This window comes from Pogoniulus pusillus, chromosome 31, assembly GCF_015220805.1.
Source record: "Pogoniulus pusillus isolate bPogPus1 chromosome 31, bPogPus1.pri, whole genome shotgun sequence".
NCBI classification, from domain to species: Eukaryota; Metazoa; Chordata; class Aves; order Piciformes; family Lybiidae; genus Pogoniulus; species Pogoniulus pusillus.
Genome location: NC_087294.1, coordinates 14,617,211 through 14,631,911, shown reverse-complemented (window position 1 = coordinate 14,631,911; position 14,701 = coordinate 14,617,211). Strand labels below are relative to the sequence as shown.

At 40.9% G+C, this 14,701-nt stretch overlaps 1 protein-coding gene across 11 annotated transcripts in view; it reads right to left on the bottom strand.

The window, feature by feature from the left end:
- SYNCRIP (synaptotagmin binding cytoplasmic RNA interacting protein) overlaps positions 1 to 14,701 on the bottom strand; it is a 54,486-nt gene that overhangs the window by 7,073 nt on the left and 32,712 nt on the right. For all 11 annotated transcript variants that reach the window (XM_064169440.1, XM_064169441.1, XM_064169445.1 and 8 more), the window contains 4 exons: positions 10,119 to 10,254; positions 7,627 to 7,832; positions 1,738 to 1,887; positions 206 to 327 (listed from right to left, as the gene is read on the bottom strand). In XM_064169440.1, the coding sequence (XP_064025510.1) occupies positions 206 to 327; positions 1,738 to 1,887; positions 7,627 to 7,832; positions 10,119 to 10,254 (614 nt within the window). The remainder of the gene's footprint in view (positions 1 to 205; positions 328 to 1,737; positions 1,888 to 7,626; positions 7,833 to 10,118; positions 10,255 to 14,701) is intronic.

The following is a 14,701-nucleotide window of genomic DNA, read 5'->3' as shown; positions in this document are numbered from 1 at the left end:
AAGAGTACCTCAGCTCTCACCAACACCACTACTACACAGTAAGCAGAGCGCAAGAAAAACTTAAATGAATCCAATATTTTCAGAGAAGCCAGAAAAGCTGTATACACTCTAGTATACCTACTCAAACACTCAAAAGCTCTAATTCTGTAGGAGTGTACACGTCTTTCAGAAGCAATACAACATATGTGCATGCATTTACACTTACATCTGATTTTTAGCCGCTTGTCTCTGAGCTTTCCGTTCTTTCCTTTTTTGATCTGGTGGCTTAGCAAAAACAATTTCAATGTTTTCTCCCTCTAAATCTTTGCCATTCATTTCTTCCATTGCCTGAAGGAATTAACCAGACTTTAAATATACCTCTAAGCATATCTGAAGTTATTAATTTTATTCTACTTTTTTTTTAGATTATGCATTCTAAAATTTTTTATCCAGCGCTAAAATAACAATATAAAGCTCATTTTGGGTTTGTTTTTTTTTCCTTCAAAAGAATAATAAATCAGACAGCATAGTATCATGGGTTCCAGAGGTTTGTATTTCCTCTTAACTTGGCTCTTAAACCCAAGAATGCATGTATCAGTTCAGAAATCTTCCATTCAAAACTGTAAACAGGCTTCAATCTTTGCAAGCTGTTTCAATTCATGATGGAACTGTTCTCTGAAAGTACAGATTTTGCAGTATGGGAATAGATTTCTAATGTCAGCACACATGCAAACACTACTAAAGCCAGAGATCAGTACATGGTTTTATTCCTTAATTTTACTTGTAATAAGCAGAACTTTCTCTTTAAACCAGAAGCCAAAATTTAACAGTCTCGTTCTTACCACACACACGAAAAAAATATCCCAAACCAAACCACCACAAACAGAAAGGAAAAAAAAACCAACAAACAAAATCCTACACACAACCAACCACAATCAACAAGCACACATGTGCAATTCCCATGGGGGACAGTAAGTACTACAAATTAAATTTCAAGCTGGGGATTCTTAACAATTCTACCGTTTTTACAACTCTAAGTAGCTGAACCTTGATGGGATACATGACCTATAAAAAGACTGTTTGCATCAACTGCCTAAGCATCTGATTTAAGGCATCTGGATGAGTAAGAAAAACTGAAACCCCCTTGTATCCTGCATCCTCCCACAGAACATAAAAATCAAGACATGTTATAGGCAGGAACTACACTTTTCCTTCCTAACAGCAGGTACCAGGAGAAAAACTACTAAGACTGGGCTAGCAAAAGCCAGGGATGACAATTACTTAATTGTCCAGCACTGCTCATGGAATGGTTTTGTTGGAAGGGACCTCAAAGATCATCTAGTTCCAACCCCCTGTCATAGGCAGGGACACCTCCCACTCAAAAGGAAAAAGGTGCTTATTCCACACCATAAAGAAAGCCATTCTGTTCCTGAAAAATAATTACCTAAGTTTTTAGCCCCTGCCCTAGAGAGACTGATTTAGAGTCTACCAATAATTTGGTAGGAAAAGAGTGGTCCACATTGTGGAACTTCAGTTTCAAAAACGATCAGCATATGCTTACCTTCTACTGAACAGCAGAACTAACTGATGTGCATCTAAGAGACTGTGTCTTCCTAGGAGACACTCACAGAGGACAAAATGTAATACCATTTCTCCAGACACAGCTTCTTTCCCCAACTGAAAAGGATACAGCTTCCAAGTGCTATGTTTAGTCACTGCTTACACACACACACACGAGCTGCAGTCCTCTTCACTTACCTTCACAGCACCATCCCGCTCATCGAAATGAATGAAAGCGTAGTCTTTTAGCTTCTTCACCCGCTCTAGCTTTCCAAACTGACTGAAGGCCTTTTCTAGGATCTCCTCTGTGACAGTATTGGCAAGATTGCGGACAAACAAAACTTTTACCTGCAATAAACATGAAATTTACAAAGGACTCAAAAGCCTGAACTCACTCCCAAGTGCAGCATGAAGTTTTGCAGCAGGCAGTACTGAAAACACTACGTTTTGTGTGCAGCACTTTATATACAAATACAGGAATATTTATAGATTCAAACAGCATGAGTTAGCTCCAGACTTCCTGGATAGAAATATTAAATCTGTTTTCAGACATGATTACCTAAGTAAGAGTATTCTGAAAGCCAATCCAATTTGTGCTGGAAGGTAAAAAGAATCCTAGCTGCTGTAATTTTCAACTCGGAACACTTTTCAAACTTGAAAGGTAGCAACAAGGGTTGATTGCACACAAAATAATCGACTTATCAAAACATTTCATTGTATAGACAGGTTTCTGCAGAACAGTCATCACTCTAATATCTAGGTCACAGTTGACAGGCCTTTAGTTCTCAAGTTGCTTAACATGTGGCTCCCATGCTAGAGCTACGCCAAACACTTAAGCATCAGGACTATGCTTGCCTGAGTGACCTGAAGCCACAACTAGAAGAGAACGCAAACAGAAGTTGATACTAAGGCTGACGCTGCCAAGTCACCCTTGGACCTTCTCACAAGCCAAACTCTGTCCTTCTCTTGAGGAAAAGCCACCTTCAAATAACTCTGAAAGCCTATTCCCCCCCTCTAGCTCTCCAAAGCATGAAATACAGCTCTTGAACTACACAGTGACTGCCATGAAGCTCCCAAAAAACAAAATAAAATTAAAAACATCAGAGAGGTTGGTTATCTTCCCACTATGGATCTATGTCCTGGTAACTGCCTGAAAGCAACTAAGTCATCAGTGTGAAGCTTCATCACTCACCAACTGCTTATGATGAAAAAAAAACCAAATCACAGAGCACTCCGACAAAGGCTTAAGTTAGGCTCCTATTGATTATAGCAGATACTGGACACCAGCAAACACATCTATTAGTGGCCCATTAATATTCCAAGGCTGCATCCACAGTGAAGTTGCACTAAACTGTACACTAGCATGTTTACATGATGTCATCAATGAGTTCTCACACCTTACAAGCCTCTTTGACTTGTCAGGGAAGGAGTCTCTTCCAGATGTTGAGAGTCCTAGAAGCAATCCTAGAATCCTAGAAGCATTTCAGTTGGAAGAGAACCTTTAAGTTCAAGTCAAACCATTATCTCACTCAACCAAGCCTGGTGCTAAACCACATCCCTTACCACCACTATGTCTCTGTCCTTCAAAGACCTCCAGGGATGAGGACTCAATCACCTCCCTGGGGAGCCTATTACAATGCTTTGAGAACACTTCCAGTGAAGAAGTTTCTTCCAATAATATCCAAACCTAAACCTCTCCGGTACAACTTGAAGCCATTTCCTCTCATCCTGGAGCATCACCTCCTCACCTCCTACTGACAAAGAAGGCTCACAGCCTTACCTTTCTACAACATAGCCACACATCAGCTGCAAAGATCTGCAACCTTTGCTCACATCCCTTCTGTCAACAATAGTTTCAAATTAGATGACCAAAAGTGAACATGGTACACAGCAGCACCAATTTCCCACTCCTAACCCTTAAGGTCAACACAAATAATATAGGGTGTGAAGGGTCCAAAGAAAGCATGCTTTGATTTTTGAGGCAGAGCTATAATCTCTACTCCCACCACATACCAGAACACAAGAAACCCAGACATGCTTTTTGAAGAGTAACTATGTAATTAGGTTAGTAATAAATCTTTGTCTCACTATCTGAACTAAGCTGGGATGCAGACTTTGGAAGAAGACTTACTACAGCTCTTAAGTCTGACATAGTGGATTAAATGTAGTCTTTGGCAATAGTCATAGAATCAACCAGGTTGGAAGAGATCACTCTGACTGATCTTAGCAGGTAAGTGTCACAGCCAGCTCCATAAGGAAAGCTGCTTCCTATCCTATGTTAAGTGTCTCCTACATGCCTTGATGGCAAGAACCACCTTTTTTTCTTGTAACCAATATGCAATAACCAGTTTTATCAAACTGCCCTAATTGCGACCTTAACCTTATTGCATGAAAATGAATTTGATAGTTCTGAGATATAATCCATGGTTTTAAACAGGAACTCTGAAACATACAATTATAGAACCGTTCTGGTGGGAAGAGACCTCTAAAATCTTCCACCTGAGACCACCATACCGCTCTTATCCTTGTACCACCTAAGTACTGTGTACAGTTCTGGAGCCCCCAGCACAAGCAGAACATGGAACTGTTGGAGCTAGACCAGAGGAGATCACCAAGATGCTCAGAGGGGTGCAGCAGCTCTGCTAGGAGGACAGGCTGAGAGAGTTGGGGCTCTGCAGCCTGGAGAAGAGAAGGCTTCCAGGAGACCTTGGAGTGGCCTTCCGGTTTCTGAAGGGGGCCTACAAGAAGGCTGGGGAGGGACTATTGACAAGGTCTTGTAAAGACAGGATGAGGAGTAATAGGTTTAAAGTGTCAGAGGGGAGATTGAAAGTGGCTGTTAGGAAGAAGTTGTTTGCAGTGAGGGTGGTGAGACACTGGCACAGGTTGCCCAGGGAGGTGTTCAGAGCCAGGCTGGATGAGGCCTTGAGCGACCTGTTCTAGTGGAAGGTGTCCCTACCTATGGCAGGGGGTTGAACTGGCTGAGCTTTGAGGTCCCTTCCAAACTAAACCATTCTATGATTCTATACTTTAGAAAGGAAGAAAACTGGAATCTCATGAGGAACCTTAAGTAGCCTTCACTAATACACAATGACCAACACAGCACAAGACACGATTCAAAACCTCAAAAACCATCACTTTTTTGTTACAACATGCACTGATTTAAACAAGATTTTGTAAAAGTAAAAAGCAACTAATTGAACTGTTTTTGTTTTTCCCAGTGTAGACAAATGCATTCATTTTCAACAGATGATTTTCTTTTAACAGCTTTGGTCATGCTAGAGCTTAGGAAGTATAGCTGAAGGAGTCAAAGGTGTCCAAGCTGAGAGGCTAAAGCACATGGTGATAGAGGAACCCACTTTTACCTCACTATCCCAGGAGAGGAGATGGGGAAAAAAAAGGAAAGAAAAGGAAGTCCTCTTCACTAAGGATCACTGATTAGAACAATAAGATCTATAAATACACACCGAACAAGCAACAAACCCACCACAATAATTTTGTCCTAAAGGCAGAACCCACTTTAAAGAACACTTAAGATTACCCCAAAAAGCTGAGAGTTGCTTCTTTTCCTCCTCTTACCTACACAGCACAAACACTTCAGACTTCATTACCACATGCTCCAAGGATCACTAGCACTGTCCCCTGTCCTGTAATCTACCAGGCAAGCATAAGACTATATAGTTGCTTAATGTGTCACTTGAGAACATCTCTGTAGTCTTAGCCATGCTACAGAAATCAAATAAAACATTAAGTTTATCTGCACTAGAGTTACAACAGGCAGCAAAGTAACACCAGAACAATTAAGCTATCCACACAGCTACTGGAAGTTGGGAAGAAAGTTCACTTTTGACCAGAAACCACTTTACCAAGTTACTTAACCAGTTATATTCTGATTTGTCAGTACAAACACTCATGTCCTGTAGCATTTGTCTAGCTCCAGAATTTAGCCTCCTGCCTCAGCAAGTTCAAGGTATTCCATATTTCAGGTAAGAGCCCATTTAAACTGTAGAGTACCCTCCAAAACATTTAAGCAGAAGTCTAGAGGAGAAAGACCGACCCAGGAAGCATTTCAGAATGTTAAATTAGTAGATGTTCATACACTGATGGAATTACATGCTGCTTCTATGAGGTATTTAGAGCACTGCTCACCTTCTGGCTACAGAAGTGACTGTCTTCCTCATAGTTTACTCTTATGGGCCTGCTTTTCTATCAGTCTTGACACAAAAACTGCCAATCAGATGATTATTCTGACAAAAACCTACTCCTACTCACAGTGTTTTCTCCAGAGCCTTCTACCACAGGAAATTGTACAAGGGTCAACAGCTCTCCCTCTGCTCATGACTGACAGTACTCAGGAGCAATGACAGTCAACTTGCAGCTGACATCTGGGAGATTCCACCAGCAGCTCAGGTGCTCTTTCTCTTAGGAGAAAGACAGCAGTAACAGAAAGTAAACTAACACTTCCAAAAGTGCTAGATGTGATCAGACTTTCTCCAAATGTAAAATAAATAGGGAGGGGAAAGACTGAACAGAGACTTTTCTCACTGAAAGAATAAACTAAGGGATGCAGCCAGCAAGAAGGGTCAGACATCAAAGCTTGTCTCAACTTTAGCCCTGACAGAAGGCAGATTTCATTCACTTTTACAGTGCTCTCATTCACACAGTCTCACTTTTCCACATATCTCTGACCCAGTCTCCATGTCCACCCTTTGGCACACAGCACTACAAACACACAAACTGATTTTCTGCATGTTTCCCAGATTTGTCTTTCTTCCCTTTTCAAACACAAAGCAATAGAGAGCATTAGCACACTAAAAAAAAGACCAGAAAAAGGGGAGGTGAACCATCATCAAGCTGTTAATTTCTTGAGCTTTTCACACCCCACATCTGTAAACTTCCTTAGGAAAGACACCTGATTATGGCCCACATCACTTCCTGCTCATTTATATCAGCAGAAGCTTTTGCTCATGTATTTTAAGAGAGTTGCTGGATTAGGTCTCTTCTCTTTTGAGCCAAGAAGCTGAACAGATAGATAGGCAAATGTACTTAGGAAGTGCCACAATCGACAAATTCTACCTGCAAGACTCTACCCCACTGCTCACAGTCTATGATGCTGGGCTAAAAAATTTACTCTGCAGACAGGGTAGTCCAAAAGCTTCTGTAATACCTGCATTACAAAAGCAGATTTTCCCTAAAAATGAGCCCCCAACCCCAACCCTTTTCCCTCATGGCTCACCAAAGAGGAGATCCCAGCCAAGCTATCTTACTAGGTCCATCAAAGTAGGACTCCAGCAAGTGACGTGTCTCAGATGAGAGTAAAAGCACAGATGAAAAGCAAGCAAAGAGAGAGAGATAAGGATATGGGCTAGCTAGGAGTTTCCATTAAACAACTCAGCTACACAACATAACTGAAAAAGACAGGGTTGGGCATTATCTGATGGAAAAAAAATTCAGGTAATTCATTTCTGGCAAGGTACCTCACACACACACGTAAAACAACTGCTAGGAAGTAGTTCAAAATCTTAACAGTCCAGACTTTATTTTCACCAAAATATGGAAATGAAAAAATTTACCAGTCCCAGTATTTTAAACTATTAATTTCCCTCAAGTGAAAGAGTTCCAAATTCAAAGTAATTGCTCAGAACTGCTAAATGCAACTTTGAAAATGTTTGGGCATCTTACTGAGATGTTCCAATGCTCAACTGAAAAGCAAAGGTTCAGGGTTTAAAAAGAAACAAAGAAAGAAAAGCAAACTTGTTCCGTGATTGTGTCTAGAATAAGCCACAAAACTATCTTAACATTTGGAGTAACCACCACCACTTCCAGACTAAAAATTAAGTACATCAGGCCTATGTGTCATTTTAGCAAGGATTACATTCAACATTCAGCCTTGGGAGCACAAAATGACATCAGTCAACAGTTTTTAACTCCACATCAACTCTAGAGTGTATTTGTATTTTTGTCATCTCACCTACACCATCTCTGTCAAGAATGCTGTAAGATGCTATTTAAGCTTAGGCTAATGTCAAGTAGTACTTACTTTGGAACATGACACTTGGAATGTATTATGGTTCCCTACAGTTTTATTACCTTTGCCATGACTTCAGGATCTGGGTCTTCTATAGGATCAGCCCATTCAACTGTAACAACATTCCCCCACACTTTGACTTTGCCACTCATTAGCCTGCGTCTGGCCTGAGCAGCAGTTTTGTGATCTTCATATTCAAGGAAACAGAAACCCCGGTTCTTTTTCTTGTCATCAGGCTGATGATACAGTATGACATCTGTAAGGCCCTCTGAAATTAAGCAAAGTATTTATCTGTTACGGTTTCAATCCATGAATTCACATTATAAAGTAACATTTGAGGAGGGTTGGAATTAGGTGACCCTTGAGGTCCCTTCCAACCCTGACAATTCAGTTAATTATCATTCTGGCAAGTAGGCATCGGACAACAGAGGCACTTAGTGCCATGGTCTAGTTGATTGGACAGGGTTGGGTGACAGGTTGGACTGGATGAGCTTGGAGGTCTCTTCCAACCTCCTTGATTCTATCATTTTCAGTGGCTCCACCAAAGCAGGCACACATTAGATTTTTAAGACGACATACATTATAAAACTTCCCTACAAATATGCTCAGAGGGCTGCAGCACATCTGCTAAGAAGACAGGCTTTGGGAGCTGGGGATCTGCAGCCTGGAGAAGACTTCCAGGAGACCTTGGAGTAGCCTCTCAGTATCTAAAAGGGGCCTACAGGAAGACTGAGGAGGGACTATTGACAAAGTCTTGTAATGACAGGACAAGAAGGAACGGGTTTAAAGCGGCAAAGGGAAGACTGAAACTGGATGTTAGGAAGAAGTTCTTTCCAGTGAGGGTGGCGAGACACTGGCACAGGTTGCCCAGGGAGGTTGTGGAGCACAGAATCACAGAACGTGATCAAAGATCACAACCTCCCTGGAGATATTCAAGGCCAGGTTGGATGAGGCCTTGAGCACCCTGTTCTAGTGGGAGGTGCCCCTGCCTATGGCAGGGGGATGGAATTAGGTATCTTTGAGGTCATTTCCAACTTAAACCACTCTATGATAAGACCAGCATTTTCAATGAGATACATGAGACTATCTCAGCTTAAGTTCCATTTTTATCAAGTGAAAAAAGCTTGGTAGTTAAGAGTACTTTTGCTCCAACTGAACTGAGAAAGCCAAAAGATGTATTTTTCAAGTGTTCCTCAAGCACCTAAGTCACAGCACTTATCAGCATGTTTTTTTTCCTCAGGGACACTTGAATGAGATCAAACTTGCATGATTTTAAGTCATCCCAGAAGTTTGCTGCTTCAAGAAAGCTGGAGTACATCACTCAGTAACAGACAGTGTCATCAAATGTTACTTCTGCCAGTTTATATGCCATTAAGAAAAAAAGATCCTTACATAATCATCAAGAGTAGTGAAGCACAGAACTATTTACAATTTCCAACATGCTTCAGTTTGCCCTGAACAATCATAAAACATCCACCAATATTGAAATAATTAAACCATCTATTTCTTTGCGTGGCCTGTTTAAATATTACCTATGTACAACTTGGTACCATGCATCTTAAGTTTAATCACAAATATTTCAGCCCTCAGAACAGCCACAGGCTAAAAAAACCCCAAACGACCAACACCTAAAAGGCAGGACAAATGTTAAGTGGTCTTCTGGGGCTGTTTAGTTTGAGGAAGAGGAGGCTAAGGGGAGACCTCATTGCTGTCTACAACTACCTGAAGGGACGTTGCTGGTCTCTTCTCACAGGGTACTGGAGACAGAACAAGGGGGAATGGCCTCAAGCTGAGGCCACATCTTGAGTGTTGTGTCCAGTTCTGGGCTCCTCAATTCAAGAGAGATGTTCAGATACTGGAAGGTGTCCAGAGAAGGGCAGCAAGGCTGGAGAGGGACCTGGAGCACAGCCCTGTGAGGAGAGGCTGAGGGAGCTGGGGGTGTGCAGCCTGCAGAAGAGAGGGTTCAGGGCAGACCTCATTGCTGCCTACAACTACCTGAAGAGAGACTGTAGCCAGGTGGGGTGGGGCTCTTCTGCCAGGCAACCAGCAACAGAACAAGGGGACACAGCCTCAAGTCGTGCTGGATGTTAGAAGGAAGTTGTTGGCAGAGAGAGTGATTGGCATTGGAAGGGGCTGATCATAGGTGTTCAGAAAAAGCCTGGATGAGGCACCTAGGGCCATGGTCTAGTTGAGTGGATAGGGCTGGGTGACAGGTTGGACTGGATGATTTTGGAAGTCTCTTCCAACCTGAGTGATTCTATGACATAAGGAAAAAGTTTTTCATGGAAAGGCACTGGAATGAGCTGGCCAGGGAGGTGGTGGAGTTACCAACTCTGGATGTGTTTAAGGGTGGCTTGGATGTGGTGCTTAGGGTGAATCTTGTTGAGTAGGATTCTAGGTTGGACTTGGTGATCCTGAGGGACTTATTCAACCTGGATGTTTCTGTGAGTCTGTGACTCATCATTCAACCATAAGCCTAAAGGTGGTGAAGAAAGCTCTCATCACCGAACATTTCTGACATTCTTCCAACTCTACAAAACAGTTGAGGACTTACCTGTTACTTTGCTAAATTCTTCAACAATTTGCTCCTTGGTTTTACTTTTAGGAATAGACCCAACAAAAAGCCTATTATTGGCAACAGAGATGCATACACCAATGTGTTTTCCAGAACGGATTTCGTGGTTGTTGTACTGAAAGAAAAAAATAATTGGACAAGTTACAGAAAAAAATTCCCTTTCCTCCAGTATCAGTCTACCAAATATACTACTTTTGCAAACATAACAATGAGTAACCTATTAAATTGTTGGGAGCTTAACACATTGTTACAATGCTTATTCAACTGCTCTGAAGTATATCCATGTTCTCTAAGATGCCTCCTTAATTTCAGCCAACTACTGCTCTTCCCTTTTTGTTCAAGCCACTTTTTAGTAGGTATTTTCTTTGGACACTTTTTTCCAGTGTCTAATCATGAAAGGTAAAATTTAGGTTTGAGTCAATAAGGGCAAAGCTTCTGCATTCACAATAGTGCAGATGGAAAAAACCTGCAATTTCCTCTATACATTGCATCTATGAATTCCTGATTTAACACAGGACAATTAAAGTCAGATTCCCTTCTACAGTTAACGGAAGAAAGGGAACCATAATCAAGTTTTGTCCCCAAAGGCAACTGGCAAATACTTTTCAAAGCACATAGGTTACATATGTAAAGATAGTAAAGAGGAATAACCTTCTACTGACTTGAATTCCTAACACTTCTGTTCAAATGCTTCTCCCATAACAGATTGCTTAGAAGATACCCTGAACAAGTCAGCAGTTTAAGGAAAAAAAAAAGTATTACTGTAGACATCTGTTGACAAAAAATGCCTTTCATTGAGATGCAGGCACAGACATGCATCATCCAAATAAGCAGCAAATGGAGGGAGGTCAACTGGTGGTACATCAACCTCTTTCCAACTGGAAGCCCTGCAACAAACAGTTCTTTAGCTAGGAAAATGTATTTTGTGGTCAACATCTTATTGACAAGTAGCAGAGTAGCTTTTTAAAATTTCATCTAGCTATTTATTCCAGGAGTTATTTTGTGCTTGTTGGTAAACTTTCCTGCATAAGAAGTCTTAAAATACAGTAGGATACAGTTTAAGACCTCTGTCTCCTTATCTGTTGCCCACAGGGCAGAGGAACAGTTGATTTTAGAAGCAGGAAACAGCTGTATAGGAAGCCTGTATATATCATTATGATCACTAATAGACATGCATATCAGTGAAAATAAGATTACAGTAGCTCCAAACAAAATATCCTTTCAATCACTGAGTGGCAGGGGTTAGAAGGGACCTCAGCCTGCAAACAAGACACAAACGGATCCCTCATTAACAAAATTTCTTTAGCAAGAGGGGGGTCAAACACTGGAACAGACATCCTAGAAAGGTGACCAATGTCCCATGCCTGGGAGTGTTAAAGAGGCATTTGGACAATGTCCCAAATAATTATTCTTTAACTTTTGGTCAGCTCTGAACTGATCAGACAGTTGGACAAGATGATCCTTGCAGATCCCTCCCAGCTGACATTCTATTCTCTATGGGTAACAGAAGTTACTATCCAACTCTTCCTGTTAAAGTCTAAGACCAAGGTTTGGGCACACATTTAACCCAAGAGCCTCTTACAAAATTTATGGCAACAGAAGTAGTATTTCATAACTTAAAAAAACTCAAAAGACCTCTACCATACTGCAGTTCCACACTGTCAGTAGTTTCTAGTAGTGTTTTTGTACTGCAATACATCAAGTACTACTTTTCATCACGTTTCCCTCACAGAGAAAAAAAGTCTTGAATTATATGCTCCTGAATATCAAAGTTTGTGTTTTTTAGGTAAATAGTCTGCATGCCATCTATAAACTTAGATTAGACACAAACAGGCTCAAACCATGATCTGGGTGAAGTGCCAAAACAGTCAGACTATCAAATTAGCTATGTCAGCATACTGCTTCCCACTCCTGTCACCACTGAATCAATGCCTTAAGTTAGTAACAGAGATAGCACTACCCTCTAGATGTTATAATAGATACTGGGTTTTTTTGCTAAGCTGTAAGAACCTACTGACAAACAGCTCAAAGCATGCAAAAGGTCTGTCTTGACATTTTAGCCAATTCAAATTGCCACCAGCAATTTTAGTTTATGTCCAGCAGCAAATGGTAAGATGTACTGCTACGTGTAGCTGGCAAACTGCTTAAGGGACACATTTGCATAACTCACCTGTACCTGCACTTTGATCAAGCTGACACTTGGCTCTAGCCAAAAATACACTGTATGCTACTATAGTTTTCATCATGTTTCCCTCCAAGCTTCACCTCACAAGTACTCATGTCTGTTTACTGTAACCTTAGTCACCCAGAAATCTTTTGAAGAACTGAAATCTAACAACTGTATGAATGGAATATGTGCAGAAGAACAAAACTGATGTTATATACTTACTCTTAAACAGTATAAAAGAGAAAGTAAACACAAACATGTTAACAGAAAACATGCTTGAGGGTTAAAAAACAAGCCAAAAAAATTCAGACTTCTGATACCAGTGCCTGTGTGAACATCTGAGATGCCATTTCTACTTGAGCAGTGAAGAGTAACCACACTGAATTGAGTACTGGACATAAAATCAACTTCTGTTCAAATCTGTAAGTCTTCTCAGTATCAGGCCATAGCATCACCTCATTTTTCTCTCAGAGCCCCCAGTCCCATGTCAAAGAACAGTAGGAGGTTTAAAGGGACTCTGGAGATCATCTAGTCCAATTCCCTGCTAATGCCGCTCCCCTTTCAAACACAATTTAGGGAATTCTCCCCTCTCGGTGTCTTTAAAATGCAAACAGCATAAGCAAAAATCAAGGCTTTACCCTTTTAAATTGCAAGATTCCTTCCAGTTAATGAATAGGGTAAGTTAACATCAAGCTGATCCAAGTATTTTAGTTCTGGTTTACATTAAGTTGATATAAAGACTGTGGATGATACAACAACCATGCAAACTATGTTACACCAACTGCAAGAGCCTGAAGACAGGTCAGTTTATTCTCTGCTACAGTTTGGGTATAGACAAAACCTCACAGCTGTCTCCTATTGCTCAGAAGCCTAAAGGTTTATTCTTATTTTTGCTATACATCAGAATCCTGAATGGTAGGGACAAAGCCTCTAGGAAGATGGGAAATAACAGAATCATTCCTATCCCAGAGAGTCTGGAAAAACAGCAAGATTGTAGGCAGTATCAAAAGGAACATTACCTGTCAAAATACTAGGATACTAAAATGGCTTGGACCCAGGGTACAGCACTTCTAAGAGGGCTTTCAGCAGCCTCTCCCATGCATCTCTAATACAAGCAACAGACCCATGCTCTGCACTTGAGTTCTACAGCCATACTTTGCTAGCGCTCCTGCAAAGCACTCCTAGGAGCTAACTTAAGAAACTTAAAATACACCCAACTAGCCACCCAAATGTGACTGGAGCTACTCCAAAAGTGGCTGGTTTTAAATTGGATCCATAGGATCCTATTTAAAACTAATTCTACCCTAAAAAAAAAGCATGAAAGCTGAAAATGTGCCAAATCAGAAAACTTTTGAACTATTACACTTGGTGGTTATTTAACTGAAAGAGAACACAGCATTTTTCCTGCCTATCAGGATCAGATACAAAAAGGGACTCTAAGTACTTCCTCCCCTTGTATTATTTAGGAAGACCGAGGCTGGAATTTGATGTTACTTTGATGGAAGCACAACTTGAGTGACTTTCCAGAGTGTGCTGCCCTAATTTAAGCAAAACCTAGCTAAATGAAGAATCGTTGTAGTTCATTTACCAGGTGCTTCTGAGAACATGCATTTGAGTCACTGTTTTGCTATGCCATGTGCCTAACTGTCTTAGGAGTTCACAAAATAAGAATCATTAAATTGACAAGGAAAGCAGAAAGAGGTATCCTGAAGCTATCCTCAGTATACTCAGTGCACAGGAACACCAATTGTTCTTATTTAAAAAGCTAAACAGCACGTAACAGATATTTTTGGACTTGCACTTCTGAAGACACTTCTGTTTTCAATAACAGTCTCATGCTCAGCTTGGTTTGCCTCCAACAAATGACATACATTACTAATGTGTTAATAGGGTACCTCGACAGTTTAAGTTGTACCTTATTACAAACCAAGAATTTAAGCCTACTGGATTAATACAGTGTCAGTACACCTCTGAGTATGGTTAGCACTCGAGGGTCATACTGCACAGCTTATCTTGGCCATATCAATGCAGCAGTAATTAACTAAAAAAAATTCAGATTGAACTTAACTAGGAAAGCAAAGGAGCAGTGCGAGGATCAGGCTGGTGTTTCTTCCTCCTCTTTTTTTAGTGATGGATACTTCACGCATAAAACCTGGCAAGCTTATTAAGGGTAGCCTGTTTCTTATATCAGACTATTTCACACCTCTCTGTAAAACACAAGAAACGTTTTTCAACCTGGCAGGATTTATGACTTTTTTTTCCAGTCAGCTGCAGCAAACAGAAAGAACCTTAACACTCGAGAGTGACTATTTCCCATCTCAAGTATCCTAGGAAATTCCCTCATTTCAGAGGCATTTCCAGCAGGGGGCCCCCTGCTGGTGCTTGACCCCCGAGC